This window comes from Ovis aries, chromosome 4, assembly GCF_016772045.2.
Source record: "Ovis aries strain OAR_USU_Benz2616 breed Rambouillet chromosome 4, ARS-UI_Ramb_v3.0, whole genome shotgun sequence".
NCBI lineage: Eukaryota > Metazoa > Chordata > Mammalia > Artiodactyla > Bovidae > Ovis > Ovis aries.
In genome coordinates this window covers 76,606,082-76,623,085 of record NC_056057.1, presented here as the reverse complement: position 1 = coordinate 76,623,085, position 17,004 = coordinate 76,606,082, and the positions used below count along the sequence as shown (strand labels likewise).

The 17,004-nt window shown below is 50.5% G+C and overlaps 1 protein-coding gene across 16 annotated transcripts in view; it reads right to left on the bottom strand.

Moving 5' to 3' along the window:
* Positions 1-9,152: 9,152 nt before the first annotated feature.
* The window catches only part of TNS3 (tensin 3), a 223,416-nt gene continuing 215,564 nt past the window's right edge, over positions 9,153-17,004 (bottom strand). For all 16 annotated transcript variants that reach the window (XM_060415058.1, XM_060415061.1, XM_060415059.1 and 13 more), the window contains 4 exons: positions 15,567-15,735; positions 13,416-13,484; positions 13,289-13,315; positions 9,153-11,915 (listed from right to left, as the gene is read on the bottom strand). In XM_060415058.1, coding sequence (XP_060271041.1) covers positions 11,771-11,915; positions 13,289-13,315; positions 13,416-13,484; positions 15,567-15,735 — 410 coding nt within the window. In that variant the 3' untranslated portion in view covers positions 9,153-11,770. The remainder of the gene's footprint in view (positions 11,916-13,288; positions 13,316-13,415; positions 13,485-15,566; positions 15,736-17,004) is intronic.

Here is a 17,004-nt window from a genome sequence, read left to right as displayed (position 1 = left end):
AAAAAGCCAATTGGGGTTGAAGACATGCAGGGCCTCCTGAGAACTCACTTTTCCAAGCTAACTCAGAGTTGTTCACCTCCCCTCGGGTTTTGTTGCTGGAGCCTCAGGCGGGGTCTTGGGAGAGAAGAGCGAGGCAGAAAGGTGCTCATAGCTGGACTCTGAGCTCCCCGTGTCTTTCTGCAGGGTCTTCACAGCCTGGATGATCCCACTGCGCTACACTTCCATGGACATGGGCAAAAGTTCTCCCTTTCGGAAATCACTTCCTCCCTCCTCAGCCCTGATAAATCCTGACCGCTTTTTCCTGGCTCGGACCCGTCCATCCTGCTGGGTGGTTGCTGAGGTAGGTGCGAGGTTGAAGGTTCTCTCCCGGCTACAGGTCTCCCCCTGCAGCAGAGCCTGCAGCCCAGGCCTGAGCCGCACCCATCATCTGGTCAAGCCTGAGCCTCTGCCAGATTTTCTCAGTCTCCTCTTCACTGTGCTCGAGATCTCCCAGCCCCAGTTTTCCAGTGACAGAAGAATGGCTGAAAACACACCAGGCTCCTCCCTGCCTGACTTGAGGCAGTAAAGTGCATGCATGCTCACTCGTGTCCAACTCTTTGCGATCTCATGGACCGTAGTCTGCCAAGCTCCCCTGTCCATGGACTTCTCCAGGCAAGAATACTGGAGGGATGTTGCTATTTCCTACTCCAGGGGATCTTCCCAATCCAGGGATCAAACCCACATCTCTTGAGTCTCTTGCATTGGCAGACGGATTCTTTTTGAGCCACGTAGGAAGCCCCATTTGAAGCAGTAGTCCCCACCCATGTGCCCCTGGGAAGCTCCACCTGCTGGTGCTGGGTTTTTTAATCAAAGGTAAAGTTTGAAAACTCAACCCAGGTCTTTTGAAGAACTGGTCACCCCACTGAGAGTCCCCACACACTGCACTGTGGGAGGCCTGCCTTTCTCCAGATTCCCTTCCTGTCTCTCAGCTTCCCTTTCCCCACCCTAGGGGTTCCCTGGTTCACTTCCCTGCACGGGCCACCCCAGGGATCTCACGTTACAGAGGAGGAGGCCACCGCCGTGGTTGTAGGTTCATCCTCTGCAGGCATTCTGTATTTCCCAGTTGGAGCATGTTTGTAAGAGGAAGCACAATTCTGCTTGGTCAGCAAGCCTGGGAGGTAGCTGCTTTGGGTGGTGTGGCAGTGCCACAGAGGTTCCCATGCTGCCAGGCCGATTTCCCTTGTTCTCTCCACGCAGAGATGTTGGCTTGCTGTCCATACCACTCAGGACTCACGTTTGTCTTTAGTCTTCTCGATTCTTTCCACTTTTACCTCTATAACAGCTCTCTGGAAATACAACGCACACATTACACCCTTCACCCATTCAAAGTGTAAATGGTTTTCCTATCTTCCCTACCATTCACTGTCTACACAATCAATTTTAGAACATTTTCAACACCTCATAAAGGAGGTTTCTTTTGTTTTCATTCCTGGTATCTCTTTGTATCTATGATCAGATAACAAGGATGACTGGGACACGGAGGCGGGGTATGGAGGAAGCAGAAAGGTTGGCTGGTGGGGCAAGGAGGTGTAGGAGGGAAGGGAATGAGGTATGCCCTCTCCTTCCTGTGGAAGCTTTGCTGGGCTGGCTCCTGTTCAGGCTAAGACAGGGAGACCACCAGACCACCACCTTAGTCACTCAGGGATGCAAACCTTCTCAACCCCAGCAGTTTGAGGCCAATCCTGACCATCTCACTTTAAGCCAGTGCAGGACCTTAATTTGGAAGTTTTCCCACTCTTATTCTAGGGAGTCACCGCTATGAAGGATGAAAGTGAAAGTGTTAGTCGCTCAGTTGTGTCTGACTCTTTGCAACCCCATGGTCTAGAGCCCACCAGACTCCTCTGTCCATGGGATCCTCCAGGCAAGAATGCTGGAGCGGATTGCCATTCCCTCTCCAGGGGATCTTCCCCACCTAGGGATCAAACCCAGATCTCCTACATTGTGGGCAGATTCTTTACCCTCTGAGCCACCAGGGAAATTCCTCACTTTTTGTACAGTGGGTCTCAACATTAATCTGCAAATACCATCAACTGGTCTATCAAGGATTAAAGACTAATAATATTTTTTAAAGATAATTATAGGTATGATTACATGTCAGTTCCCTACAGATGCTGTTCTAACCTGCTCACTTATTTAATTCTCAGGACATCAGTATCACATAAGCACTACTACTGTTCCCATCTGACAAAGGAGAAAAGTTGGTCTGGTCAAGTAGCCTATCAAAGTCACAGAGTGAATAGGCAGGAGAGCCAAAATCTGAAGCCAGACAACTAGGCTTTAGCATCCAAACTCCTCATATTAAGACAACTCAATCTATTTTTAATTTTACATGCTCTCCATCTGTAGGTTTACAGCTAACAGACACTACACTGGTCTTTGTGGTTGTGTCTGCTGTAGTACCTGGAGAAGGAAATGGCAGCCCACTCCAGTACTCTTGCCTGGAAAATCCCATGGACGGAGGAGCCTGGTAGGCTGTAGAGGGGGTCGCAGAGTCTAAGACTGAGTGACTTCACACTCACACACTACTGTAGTAAGCTATGCTGCCACTAGGGGGCGACGGTGTCCACTATGTTCTCAGCCACCTCCAGATTCAGCATATCCTGGGAGACTGCAGGTATGGCTTCAGCTAGATTCTTCCAGTTCAAATGGAAGGCAAAGTGTAGAAGGAGGGAACCAGTTTACAGGAGATTGCTCACTGGGGAGAGTGTGCAGGGATGTCTTTTCAGGGCCACAGGGAGGACACAGGCTCTGGAATCGCTGACTGGGTTCTTGCAGCCTCCCATGCTGCCTGGCTGGGGCTTTGACACAGAAAGAAATTAGAGTAAAAAAAAAAAAAAAAAAAAAGATAACCAGGACTGTGTCCAGACTGTAGTCAAGTCAATGCATTTTTCTGACCCTGAGCTTCATTCTCAGCAAATGGGCCCAGACCCCTGCTGGCAGTTGTCTGCAGCTGTTCATTTGTAGCAGCTAAGATCACCTGGTGGTTCAGATGGCAAAGCCTCTGCCTACAGTGAGAGACCTGGGTTCAGTCTCTGGGTTGGGAAGATTCCCTGGAGAAGGAAATGGCAACCCACTCCAGTACTCTTGCCTTGAAAATCCCATGGATGGAGGAGCTTGGGGCAGGCTACTATCCATAGGGTCGCAAAGAGTCGGGCACGACTGAGCGACTTTTTCTTCCTTCCTTCCTTCCCTCCCTCCCTCCCTCCTTCCCTCCTTCCCTCCTTCCCTCCTTCCCTCCTTCCCTCCTTCCCTCCTTCCTCTCTCTCTCTCTCTCTCTTTCTTTAGATCACCCGACTTGTGGGTGCCCCATTTGGGAGCTGTTGTGTAACCATAAGCCAGTTTCAGTGGCTCCTGGCCAAGGTTGTTGGCAGACTCAACCTGTGACACTGGGGGGATCTGTATGGGGCCCACATCCAGGCCTAGATGGCAGGAAGCATGTTCCCACCAGGCCCACTCAGGTTTGTGCTGTGTGGATTCCTTGACTTTTCTACAGCGGGGAGCTTGAACCCATAAACCAAGCCAACTGACAAGGGTTTGCACTGCACCTAGCAAACAGTAGCTGCTTAACCAATGTCTGTTTTATTGTCCTAACCAACTCTCCAGGATGTAGGCAACTTGAGACGGTCTTAGAAACCCTAAGGGCCCAGAGAAGATCTACGCCCTTTCCCAGGATTCCCTCTGCTTTCAGTTCAGTTCAGTCACTCAGTCATGTCCCACTCTTAGCGACCCCATGGACTGCAGCACGCCAGGCTTCCTTATCTGTCACCAACTCCCAGAGCTTACTCAAACTCATGTGCATTAAGTCAGTAATGCCATCCAACCATCTCATCCTCTGTTGTCCCCTTCTCCTCTGCTTTAGGGCTCAATTTATGGTCTATTTGGTGAAAGGTCCACAGGTGCTCGAAAAAATGTGTATATTACTGCTGAGTGTGGTTCAGGATTTGTCAGTTCGATCCTGTGGTTGCTTATGTTGTGTAGGCTTTCCATATCTTTCTTGATTTTCTTTCCATACTATGCTATTGTATAGTGAATGCTGCTAAGTCACTTCAGTCGTGTCCAACTCTGTGCGACCCCATAGACGGCAGCCCACCAGGCTCCCCCATCCCTGGGATTCTCCAGACAAGAACACTGGAGTGGGTTGCCATTTCCTTCTCCAATACATGAAAGTGAAAAGTGAAAAGTGAAAGTGAAGTCGCTCAGTTGTGTCTGACTCTTCGCGGCCCCATGGACTGTAGCCTACCAGGTTCCTCTATCCATGGGATTCTCCAGGCGAGAGTACTGGTGTGGGGTGCCATTGCCTTCTCCTATATAGTGAATAGTTCTAGGTGGGAACTCAACATGCTCTTCTCAGCGTCTGATAGAACTGTTATACTAGGATACAGTGAATAGTTCTAGTATAATAGTTCTATCAGATGCTGAGAAGAGCATGTTGAGTTCCCACCTATACTGTGGGTTTGTCTGTTTCCTTTCAGCTCAACCAGCTTTGGACTCATGTGTTGAGCTTCTGATGAGTGTCCATTTAGGACCCTCATGTCTTTCTGGTGAACTGGTCCTTTTATAATTGTATAATGTCCATCCTTGTCTCTAGTAATATTCTTTACCCTAAAGTGTACTTTCTCAGGTATTAGTACAGTGGTTCCTATATTTTTTAAATTAATGTTGGTATGGTATATATTTTTACAGCTTTGTAATTTCAACTTACGTCTGTCACTGAATTTGAACTGTCTTGTAAATGGCATTTTCATTCTGCAATGTTTTTCTTCAGACATTTACATTAAAGGTAATAACTGATAAAAAGTGAAGTTGCTCAGTCGTGTTCGACTCTTTGCGATCTCATGGACTGTAGTCTACCAGGCTTCTCTGTCCATGGGATTCTCCAGGCAAGAGTACTGGAGTGGGGTGCCATTTCCTTCTCCAATTACTGATAAGCTAGGACTAAATTCTGATATGCGATTGCTTTGTTTTTGTTTCCTTGTTTGTTTTCTTGCCTTCCTATTAGTTTTCATTTAAGATTTCATTTTGATGTATTTAGTGTTATGAAGTAGATCTTTTTGCATAGTTTCTATGCTTGTTAAATTACTGATTTAGTCAGTGTAATCTATGACTACATATGTGTGTCTGTGATTTGTCATTATCTGCTGGTGTCAGCATTTCACCACTTGGCCTGATGTGTGGAAATGTCACCTCCATTGAGGTCCCTTTACCTTCCCCACTTTGAAATATCACTGTCTTGAGTATCGGGTGGTGGAATAATCTTTGTTTCAATCATCAATCATTTTTTATTTATAATACTTGTGAGGAAAAGCAGGGCCTGTCATTCTTTCCACTGTTCTGTTTTCTTTCCTGATGCTCCAAGTTCCTTTCATCATTTGTACTTCTGTTCAAAGAACTTCCTCTAGCCAGATGGTTAAGAAGAGCTCTACTAAATACTGATTCTTGTAGTTCCTTCACCTGAGAAAGCCTGTTTTCCCTTTATTCCTGAAGGTAGTATCCCTGAACATAGAATTCACAGCTGGTATTTCTTTTCTTTCAGCCTTGAAGACTGTCACTTCCTTCTGGCCTCAGTGGTTTAAAATGAGAAATCCACCATTGTCATTCAGTATACATGATCTGACATCACTTCTGTCTGGCTGCTTTCAAGATTGTTTCTTTGCCTTTGGTTTTCATAAAGTTCATGATGAAAAGTCTTGCATGGATTTTTGTTGTTGCTGTTTTAGGCTCCTGTTGGGGTTCACACAGCTTCTTGAATCTACATGGTCGTGTCTTTTGCTGGATTTGGAGAGTTTAGCTCATTGCTTCAAATTCTCCTTAGCCCCATTCTCCTTCCCCTCACCATCTAAGACTCAGCGATAACAAACAGTTGTCCCGTAGGTCCCCTCATGTTTCAAGTGTCTGCCGATCAGATTGAACTCATCATTGCTCAGTCAGGTTCCCAGATTCACTCCTCCATCATCTCCACTCTGCTTCTGAGCTCCCAGTGGATCTTTAATTTGCTTTATACATTTTTGCAATGCCATCTGTTCGGCTTTTTTCATGACTTCTAGTTCTTTGCTATGGCTCTGTTTCTGTTTCTCCATTTGTTTGAGTAGAATTTTGACTTGCTCGTTGAAGCATTGTTGCAGCGGTGGCTTTAAATCCTGGCCAGATACTGTAATCCCAAAACCTGATTCATCTGGATGCTGGCCTCAGTCAATTGTGTTTGCTCATTCAGGCTGTAAATTTCTTGGTTCCTGGTGCAAGAGGTAATTTCCTGTTGTATCCTGGATATTTTGGCTGTTATGTTAGGAGACCCTGGATCTGGATTAAGTCTCATGGGTCAGCAGGGGTGGACCTGCGCGGGGGCAGCACCAGGCCCCAGACCACTGTGGGCTGCACTCCCATCGACTATTCAGGCTTTTGGTGAATAGTGCCCTGAGGCTCTCACTGGCCCCTGTAGGGTTGCCTGAGGGGCAGAGGGGGTCTCAGTAAGGGAGAAGGTGGCAGGCCCAAGGTTCAGAGAGCCTTCCCTGGCCTGGCATTTACTGTGGGGGATCACTTGCCTGTGGGAGACATAGAGTGCTTCCAGGAGGGGGCAGGACCCCTGCCTGTGCCTCCAGCACCACAGTGTCTCTGGGATGGGGAAGGAAGTCTCAGATCCCCAAGGACAAAAGGCTTCGGGAACCAGGTCAGTTGTGGCAGAATCCCTTTTGCTGGGATCCTCACAGGTGACAGGCTTTTGAGGTGCCCACCACAACGCTACTGTTGCCCCAGCCCAGGCTTGGGCTGTAACTGGGCTGTGGTCTGATTCCTCAAGAACTTTAATGTCATTTGTTCTTGGACCATTTTTCTTGTTACAAATTCAACAACGCTGCAGCTCAAATGTGTCCAGACAGAGTCCATTCCCAGGTCGTGCAATGTCCCTTCCCTATACCCCAGGTCCACCTGGAAACCAGTTCAGTCTTGAGCCGGGCTCCAGTGTCCCTGCTTTGTGAAACGTGACCTCTGGGTCATGGTTGGGGGCAGTTCATCCCACCACCTTGGAGACCACACACAAACCTCTAGGAGACAAAAAAGCCAGGACCATGAAGGGTCATAACTGATGGCCCCCAGAAGACTGGTGAGCAGCCATAACTAACAGATCCAGGATATGAGTGGGCAGGGTGAGATGGGGACAGTCACTGATAGGTCCAGGACCCAAGTAGGTGGGGCAAGGGGGTCTGTCACTGATAAGTCCAGGATCCAAGTGGGCAGGGAAAGGAGGGTCTGTCACTGATAGGTCCAGGGCCCTAGTTGGCAGGGCAAGGGGGTCTGTCACTGATAAGTCCAGGACCCTAGAGGACAGGGCAAGGGGGTCTGTCACTGATAAGTCCAGGACCCAAGTGGGTGGGGCAAAGGGGCAGTCACTGATAGGTGGCTGAGTGATGGAGTGGTGAAGCTCCCCCTAAGGCAAAGGCTGTCCAGCGAGGCCTGGGGGCCCTGGGTCTCGGACAGTTCTCTCTGTAGTCTAGGGCCGTGGTGACAAACCCAGACTGTGTCCTTGAAAGCGCACCTATAAGATGGGTAGAACCAGAGCCCCTCTGCTTTTTCTCCCTGCTGTGACACTGGTCAAGGGTCCAGGGCCTAGTGAGAATCTTCTGTTGGATAAGATTCAACCCACCTCCACCTGCTCTCCCTTCCACTCTCAGCACCAACCATGGGGCCACTACAGGTCCTCCTTCACAGCACAGCCCCCTGGGCATGTCAGCAGAGCAAAAAGCAGAAGGCTGCACAGGTATACCCAGCTGTGAGGAAACTTTGAGGTTTGGGGAGGGGACTAGCTCCTTATCAGTCGATAATCGAAATGGGCCCAGGGTCTGTTTCTTTTCTGACCTGGAGCAGAAGCAGCCCTGGGGGTTTAGCCACATGGATGATCGCCTTAGTCCTGAGCCTGGTCATGCCTTGGCCCCAGAGTGCATCACAGCCAGGACCTAAATCTCACACGCACTGGTCATACCCAGCCTCATCTTCCTTTCTCGTTGCAGGCTCTGGCATAGTCAGTGGAACTGAAGCCACCATGCTGCTGCTGCTGCTGCTGCTGCTGCTAAGTCGCTTCAGTCATGTCTGACTCTGTGCGACCCCATAGACAGCAGCCCACCAGGCTCCCCTGTCCCTGGGATTCTCCAGGCAAGAACACTGGAGTGGGTTGCCATTTCCTTCTCCAATGCATGAAAGTGAAAAGTGAAAGTGAAGTTGCTCAGTCATGTCCGACTCTTAGCGACCCCATGGACTGCGGCCCACAAGGTTCCTCCATCCATGGGATTTTCCAGGCAAGAGTGCTGGAGTGGGGTGCCACTGCCTTCTCCATCCAAGTGGCTTAATCCCCATGGCTTCTTCCACTCCAGCTGAGGAAAGAAACCAACCCTAGAGGGCAGAAAGCCAGCACAGTGGGGCTCCACCTAGCTGGGGGATGAGCCCCACAAGCCCACGAGAGCCTGCAGAACTGTGCTGGGACTGTCACCAGCATCTGTTGAAAACAAGTAAGTGAACCCACCGGACTTTTGGGGCTTATCTGGTGGGTCATATAGTAAAGAATCCGCCTGCAATGTGGGGAGACCTGGGTTTGATCCTGGGGTTAGGAAGATCCCTTGGAGAAGGGAACAGCTACCCACTCCAGTATTCTGGCTTGGAGAATTCCATGGACAGAGGAGCCTGGCAGACTACAGTCCATGGGGTCACAAAGAGTTGGACAGGACTGGACTTTTTATATTCAGGTTCAGCACCCACTCTGATTAAACACCTGGGAAGTCCCATTAGAGGTTGACCTACACTAGGAGCTTCCTCCTATAGCTACTGGATTAGGGGCTTTATATCAATATCAAGAACGTAGCAGCACCTATGATCAATACCACATGTCATTATTAAATTCTTAAAATCTCTGAATACAATTTTCAAGTCTCTGGGCAAAAATCAAACTATATTCCTGAAGGAAAAATATACAATAAGTTTGTAAGTGAATCCACTCATTCATATACAATCCCCTTCAAACTCCCAGATAAACACGCACACAGGCATATTCAGACATGTACACACACCCATCCACACTTCCACACACCCTGTGGGGCACCTCCATCTAACACCACAAATGCTTGCCTCACTGAGGCTTATCAAGTTTATACTTTTATTATACTCTGAATAGAGGTGATATTTAAAGCGCAGAGAAAATGACTATACAAAGGATTTATAGAACATTCATTTACATACTGGATATATTCTTTACAATATAAGAAAAGTAAAAATATCCACTACTAGGTAAGGCAGAGAAGGAGACACAGTGAGGTCTCTGATGCCGAGAATACACACGGAGACCCTTAAATGGGGTGTGACTTAACACGTTTACAGGTTAACACTGGAGGAATACAGCATAGGTTAATGAGCAGGTTAACAGGCTCTGGCTATCAGGCTATGATGCTAGTGGGGTGCAGTCCTGTGCACAATCCAGCACAGTACCCCTGTGCCCATGGGCACCCCAGATGCCTGGGGATGTTCCTTCCCTGCCTGCCCAGAGCCAGTGTTGGTGGTGGGGCTGCCCAAGGTCTGAGCACAAAGCTCATGGACTTGTCTTGTTCCATTTTATGCATATGTAACACACTGTTGTTCCAGCTCCTCAGGAACCAGGAAACTCGATTCCTTTCATTCCTTACTCCAGAGGCAGCCGGTTGCTGGGAGGAACCTTCCTTGACCACTGAGAGTGAAAGGCTCAGCTGCCAGTCAGTTTAAAAACCAAATGTCATGGCTTGCATGATCTGGACAGGGACAGCCAGGGGTGGGAGAAGGTCTGGCAGTTGATGCTCCTAAGTCCAGAACCCCTCGTGAGCCCTTTCTTCCTCCGTCAGAAGGGTAAGGGACCTGGCCTGCAGTCTCTGGGTCAAACTTGTGGACCAGCATCTCAGGAGAAGGCTCCTTTGGGGGCCAGCACAAACCTCTGCTCCTCTTTGCTGAGTTCTGCTGTGAATGAAAAACTGAAATGCTGGATGCCCCACCCCAGCGACCAAGGCATCAGGCCTCTGGAGACACCGGCACATTCTCCTTGGCCGTGCCGCCACGCGTCAGAGAGGAGGGTCCACAAGGACCAAGGCAAACATTTGGCACAGAAACGAGGCACTTGTGTTGGTGCATCAATAGGAGCTAAACAGTGGACTCACCCACCTGCTTTCACACACACACACACACACTCACGCACACAAACAGTGCCCACTGGATTCGGTGGATCCCACCTCTGCTGTTGCTAACTGTCTCCGCCCCATTTTAGAAACAAAGAATCCACAGAGCACATTTTCAAACACTAGCGTGATGACTGCCTCGGTGATTCCTGGTGTTTGAAGAGCTGGTACTTGATTTGGGAAGCGGAGGAGATGGACAGTTCTTCGGGGATGGAGAGCCGCGGCGTGAACGTCTGGGGCGATGGGAAGGAGATGAGGGCTTTATGACGACGTTGCCCAGCTCTGTCTCTTGCTCTGGGAAGCCTGCAAGACCACTGGCTTCTCCCAAACCTCTGACCACTGACAGATTCAGGTGGACAGACCTCCACTTAGCAACATGCACATCAGCATAAACAGCATGCCTGATTTGGTGCCCAAGATGATACAGAAGAGCGGGGAACCAGTGTAGAACAACCTCCCCCTGCTCAGGTGCCAGAACACATGGATGCCAACGGGAGACGACAGGCGGGGTGGAGACAGACGAGCACTCCCGCAGGTCAACGGTTCTGGGCCCCAAGACGGCCGAGGACAGCGACACACAGCAAGCCTGAGTCTCAAACTAATCATGCCCCACCCCTCAAGACCTTCCTCCCCAGAAAGGCAGTATGTGCAGCCAGGAAACCACACGTGGATGGTCAAGCGTTTGCAAGGCTGCTTGAGGCAAAGCCAGTTTGGGCAGCCGCCCTCGGGCAATGACAGCTGAGAGCATGGCCAAGAGTCCATACTGCACTCCTGGTACATCTGCCAGGGTAGACGCCTGTCTCAGAACCCTGACCTTGGCAGACGGCAGCACGTAGACACCAGTACAGCATAACAAAGGTAAGCTGTTATCATAAATAACTTGGCAAAAGTAAAATATAAATTATATGGAAATGGGGCTTTTCTCCTATCTTCTCACTTTTCCCTCTCACGGCCCAGTGTGCCATTCAGACCTGGTATGTGAGCGGAGGTGGGGAGCTGTCCCCACGCTTGGGCTCTGGCCTCACCGTGACCAATGTGACCTTTCTTGTCCTCACCACCCATCACATCATCCCCTCGCCCACGATGCCATAGTGCTCCAGGAAGGCCTGACCTGCACGAACCTTCAACCAACATGCATCCCCTTCTCAGGTTAATCAATATCTCCACTGTGGGAGGACAGAGGCCCTGGCGTGTCCACTGGCCAGGAACACTCTGACATGGCAGTGACGAGGCACTCAGGGCCACAGGGAGCAGGCTGGGCTCCCCTCCTTCCCATAAATAAACACCAGAGTGCGAGGAACAGGGGTCCCCAGGTCTCCTTGAATAGTTCTTTCCCGAGCGGGGACTGGATGGGCGCACCTGATGTCCAACTTCCTCTGCCCAGAAAGCACTGGGCTACAGAAGTGCATCCATGAGCTGTGCCCCTCAACTGAGGCCACAGGCGGCAAGGTTGGTTGTTCTCATGTTTGAAAAGTCGGAGGAGCCCCTTTCCCTCCTAATGCTGGACTACCAGGGTCATGTCGGCCCCTCTGGAGTCTCTGGGCTGTGAGGGCTCATATCTTCTTAGGGGAGCCGATCATGACCTTTGACACGAAGTTGACAATGGCGCTGGCCGGCTGCTCGGGGTCATGCTCTGCAAACAGGTGGCACACGTTGTCCGTGGCACTGCCCTGCTTCCGGGCCACAAATCCAAAGACTCTGCAACAGGAAAGGTGGGTTAGCATGCCAGCCGAGGCCCATCCCTCCCACAGGGTGCACGCCTCTGCTTCTTCCCTCACCACTGTCGCCTCTAACCACCACCTCTCCAAAATCTTGGGGCAATATCCCCTGCCAGACATCTGCCCATATATCCCCTCCACGCCGGCAGGAAGATGCTGTGCCCAGACTTCGCAGGGGAGGAACCTAAGGAGCAGGGCTGGGAGGGCAATGAGACTGGGACCTGAACTTAAGACTTGGGTCTAGCCTGGCTGGAACCCTCCAGACCCGTCAGCTCCTGGGCACCAGTCCCAAGAATCTGGGGAGGACCCTTGCTTCACCATAGGAGCTGCCTATTTCCTCCTCACACCATCAGAGCAGACGGGTGCAGACAGGCACAGACACCTGCAGATGCCAGCACCCCAGCCTTGGTTCCTGGGGTTGGGGGGGCTCTGCCTAGATGCCCACACTCCCAGCCACTGGGGCTGGAGGATGAGGGGTGCTAAAAACACACCAGGGGCTCCCTGCCCAGGCCACATATGTGCAGGAGAGGAAACTGTTTAAAAGAACAGCACAATCTATTTTTTCTGAATAAGCTTTCGTGAGCCCCAAACAACACAATAACTACCATTATCCAAACCCAAATCCCTGGATTATCCCTTATCTAAGGTCCTTCTTCTCCTTCTCAGAGAAATGAAGGATGTTTTTATCTGAGCTGAGTGGTTTCCACCCCACGGGAGGGACAGGCCAATGGCACTCAAGTGACCCTCCGGGGTAGCAAACCCCACGTATGGGGAGCGCATTTGGTCCTAAGAGCCAGAGCTGGGGTGGCCTGGGGGTACTGCCCCTTCTGGGGGGCTAGGGAGGCGGTCTAGCACTTTATCAGATGCCAAGACAGAGCTACAAACACAAACTTGGAATCCCAGGAGAGGGCTCCTGCAGTGAGACATCTGTGGTCATCAAATTTAGGTGACACAGAGATGGCCACCTGTGGGGGTGTAGACAGCTCTGGGGGATCTGAGGTTACATGGGCAGCAGGGCTGGGGGCTCCTTCTGGTCTGGGAAGCACTGACACCTACTGCACCCACGTGGCCCTCCCTCCTAACACACCAACCCCCTCCTCAACTGCCGGAAACGCCATGCAATCTGCTTCATGCTATTTATATCCTATTTTATGGGTCAAATGGAAGTTTTGCTCATTCAGAGAAGAGTAAACAAAAAAGTTAACCCTTGGCAGGCCCTTTCTGCATAAAAAGAACACTTGCATTTTTGTTTAAAGCCAAACCCAAACCCATAAGCATTATTTGTCATCTTCCTCTTTGGAGATCTGCAGTGGAGTGTCAGCTGAGAGAGGACAAAGGCAGCTGGCAACGTACCTCGAGCAAGGGCCGTCTGTGACCCACCTTGCAAATCAGAACAAGAGAAGAGTCACGTTAATTTCTTTATTAACTTAAAAAGCCAAAGAAGCACATGCATCGCTTAGTAGGGATACGGGCATCTTACTTTCTGTCCTGTGGATCCAGCGCACAGAAGATCACGCTGCTCACGGGGTAGTGTCTCCGGAAGAAGAGCCTGCAGGGACACAGGGGAGCACAGGCCTGTCACTGGGGTCTTGCAGTGACAGTGCTGCCCTAGGAGGGCCCCCCCATGAGGAGGTTTAGCAGGGGCAGAAGTCTATTTTATGCTTTTACTGGTCATCTGGAGAAAAGAGTAGAGTGTACATTTGTTAGAAATCAGCAGACATATGAAGCTGGGCGCTTGGGAAGGAGCAAGTTTTGGGGTGAACACAAGTACCGTGAAGAGCAAAATGGAGAAATTGCATCAAACTGAGTGAGTCCTGGCCTTCCTGCCTTCATCCCAGGAAACCACCAAGTATCTACAGCCTTAGATGACTGCCTGTGAAAAGGGCTTCAGTATATAGCCTGCCATTCTCCTGCGAGAGGAGCCCAGTCACCCCCATAAGGGATCTAATGGCCTGCTGTAAACTGTGCACATTAAATTCACTGGGAGGTGCTGCTAACGCTAGGCCAGTACAGCCTCTGGGGGAACCATCAGAGGACCCCTCTGTACTGGTCCCAGCCCCTGTCACTCGTCCTTTGCTTCATGGCCAGCCCTCCCTGCTCCTCTGAGCTGGCCAGCCCTGTGTGCCCCACTCCAGCTGGACAGGTGCCCCCTCCTCCTGAGGGAGGTGGTGTCCCCAGAGGCCAGCATAAGGGAAAGGCACGGGCGGAGACAGGCACCTTTCCATGGGGGATCCTGAGGACACAGGATCAGGATCAGCTGTACAGGCATGTTCCATCTGGCAAAAAGCAAGCTCTTGAGTGCTGTGGGTACAGCCCATCCTCAGGGTTTTGTGAGCACACGGGGAAACCAGAGGTACACAAAGAGCACACCAGTAGCAGAAGAAAATAGAGGCTGCAAAGGAAGGAGCCATGCTGTCCCGCCTGATCTGTGTCCACACTTCGGCCAAGCCAGGCTCGCAGCTTGTGTCTATCTCATTTGAGTTGCAAACATTCCGAGATGGTGACCTTGGTGCAGCTTGAAATGTGAGGGAACTGAGTGCAAGGCATGCAGAGCCCGCTGCGCGGCCGACTTGGGTCAAGAGGGAAGCGAGGACCCCAATTTGAGCAGCAGAACCCACATCCCACCCCACACTTCCCGCCTATTTTATCCTGAGAGCAGTGGTTCAGAGCCCCTCCCAAGCCCAGGGCTAGCTCTGGAGCAGGGGCCATGCTGGGAAGAGCTCCTCGGGCACTGGTGTGGGCGCTGCCCTTCCAGCTGGCATGGAGACTGGTGGCACCCTACCCCTCGAAGCTCCTGCCACCACTCTGCTTTTAGCTGATTGGGCTCCTTCATTAACTACAGCAGGCTGTTTCCATTGCAAATAAAAAACTGCCTCTGAAATGCCTTTCATCCTGAGGTCAAAGGCTCTGTCCAGGCACCTAACCCTGCTCTGTGCTCAGGCTGGAGCTCCACAAGTGCCCCCTCTCCCTGAACCTCCGCTCACTTGGAACCCACTCAGCGACAGCTTGGCGGGAAGTCCCTGGAAATTGAAACAGCATCTACCGCCTAGATGTTCAGATGTTGCTAACTAAGATATAGTACTAGACAGTATCTAAATAATAGTTAATAATTGACATAAATTATTCTTTCATATTATATATATTATATAATTAACATGAACTGAATACTGAAATAATATTTAACAAGGTTACACTCTTACCTGCAACTGGATAATAGTTATAACTTCTGTCATAACTGTTAGAAGTAATGACACTAAAGCAAAGATGAGTAGAGTCTATCATAGTCACGGAGTGTTTTTACAGAAATGACTTATTTGCAGATTACACACAGTGTGTGTTTATCTAAGAGATACTCAAAGATCTATGTATCTTTTAAAAAATTTTACTGACTCTTTAAAAAAACAGCACGTGGGCCAAATGTTAATAGTTTATATATGTCTCTGGGGACATACCGAACATCAGGACAAAGCACAGACTGACCGGATCATTGATTCATTCCTGAACCGCAGAGCTCTGCCTGGGTGACCACCACATGTCCAGGGGCCTGAGCAGAGCTGGTAGGAGGTCTAACCCCAGGTGAGGCCAGAAGCCTTGCCCGCCCACCCTGGCAGCCCAGCCGCTGCGCACTCACTTCCTCTGGTTGTCTGTCAGGGTGATGCCCTGGGCCGACACCTTGAAGTGCACGACTGTGGACACAGGAGGTGGCTCCTGGACGAGGGTCATGCTCAGGGCCTTCTGGATGGCTTGGTGGCCCGTGAGGGACTCCATCTCCACGGAGTTCAGGTACCACACATTGCAGGCTGGAAGACACAGGGGAAAGCGGCGTTAATGCATCTGCCAGACTCAAGGGCCCTGGGGCTTATGAATGACATGCATAAATTCGTGGCCAGGTGTATCTGAGGCAAGCGCCCTTTATTTCTAATTCCAAAGGTGTGGAGAGTGAGTGACTCAGAGACACACACACACCCAGCACTGGAGTCAAGGAGACTTCGCCCACTGGTCAGGATGCGTTTCCACCTCTGCTGAGTTATTTATACCTGGCATCCCTGGGGCGGTAGGGGCACTGGAGGCACCTCCTCAGTCTCAGTGTGGGCCTAGGTGGGACGAGAGCCCAACCACACCTGCAGTTAAGGAAACATCCCAAGAGGGGAGCGTGCCGTCTGGACCCTAAATATCCACCCTGCACGGAGTTCTAAAAGCATAGGCATCCAGAAAGAGCTGCTGAGAACAAATGACTTGCAGTGACTCAGAATACAGTGTGCAGGCAAAGAGCTGGGACAGCCTGTCCCATCCACACACTGCAGGGCACTGGGGGCTTGTCCACTGCCATCACCCCTTGGAGAGGCAAAGAGCTGATTGTGAATGAGGCTTTGTAAACAGCCTGAAGGCCTTTTGAGCCTAGCTCCCTGCATAAGTTAGTGGGTTGTTGTGACCATGGGACCTTCAGACTCTGCTTGAAGTTCAGTTGTGTAGGAGCCGTGGCCTCGCCTGGCCACTCCCCGAGGATGTGTCCCCTCTAGGAACAGAGCCATTCTCATTCCCCACTCTGCCAGATGCAGCTCTGAGAGTAAGCAGGGGTATCTTCACTCCATCTCTAAAGGCCTCTAGATATTCAGTAAACAGAGGAAAAAGCGCTGTCCTGTGACTGGAACGATTAACTGGGCTGTGTCTTCCTTTGGGAGAGTCTCCCTGGAGGCCTGGCCACGAACTGGCTCCGCCTCCATCCCAACTTCTGAGACCGAGCAGCAGTCACACCTGTTGGCAGGTGCGCCGCCATGTGACCACGAAGGTGGGTTAAGATAGAAATAAAGTACAGTGTCCCTGCTGTCAAGACGCAGAGCACCCACAAGAACCCTGTGGCTTGTCCACAGCCCTCTTAAGCTGGGGTTGCTATGACTGCTTCTAATGCTGCAAAAACAGCCTGGCCTGAAACTACTAATTACAGCAAGACTGCAGGAATAAGGTGAATATACAAGTTAATTACTTCCCTAAGAACAAGAGGAATTTGGAATTAAAAACACAATCCCGATTTATATTAGCACCCCCAAAATGAAATAAGTATAAGTCTA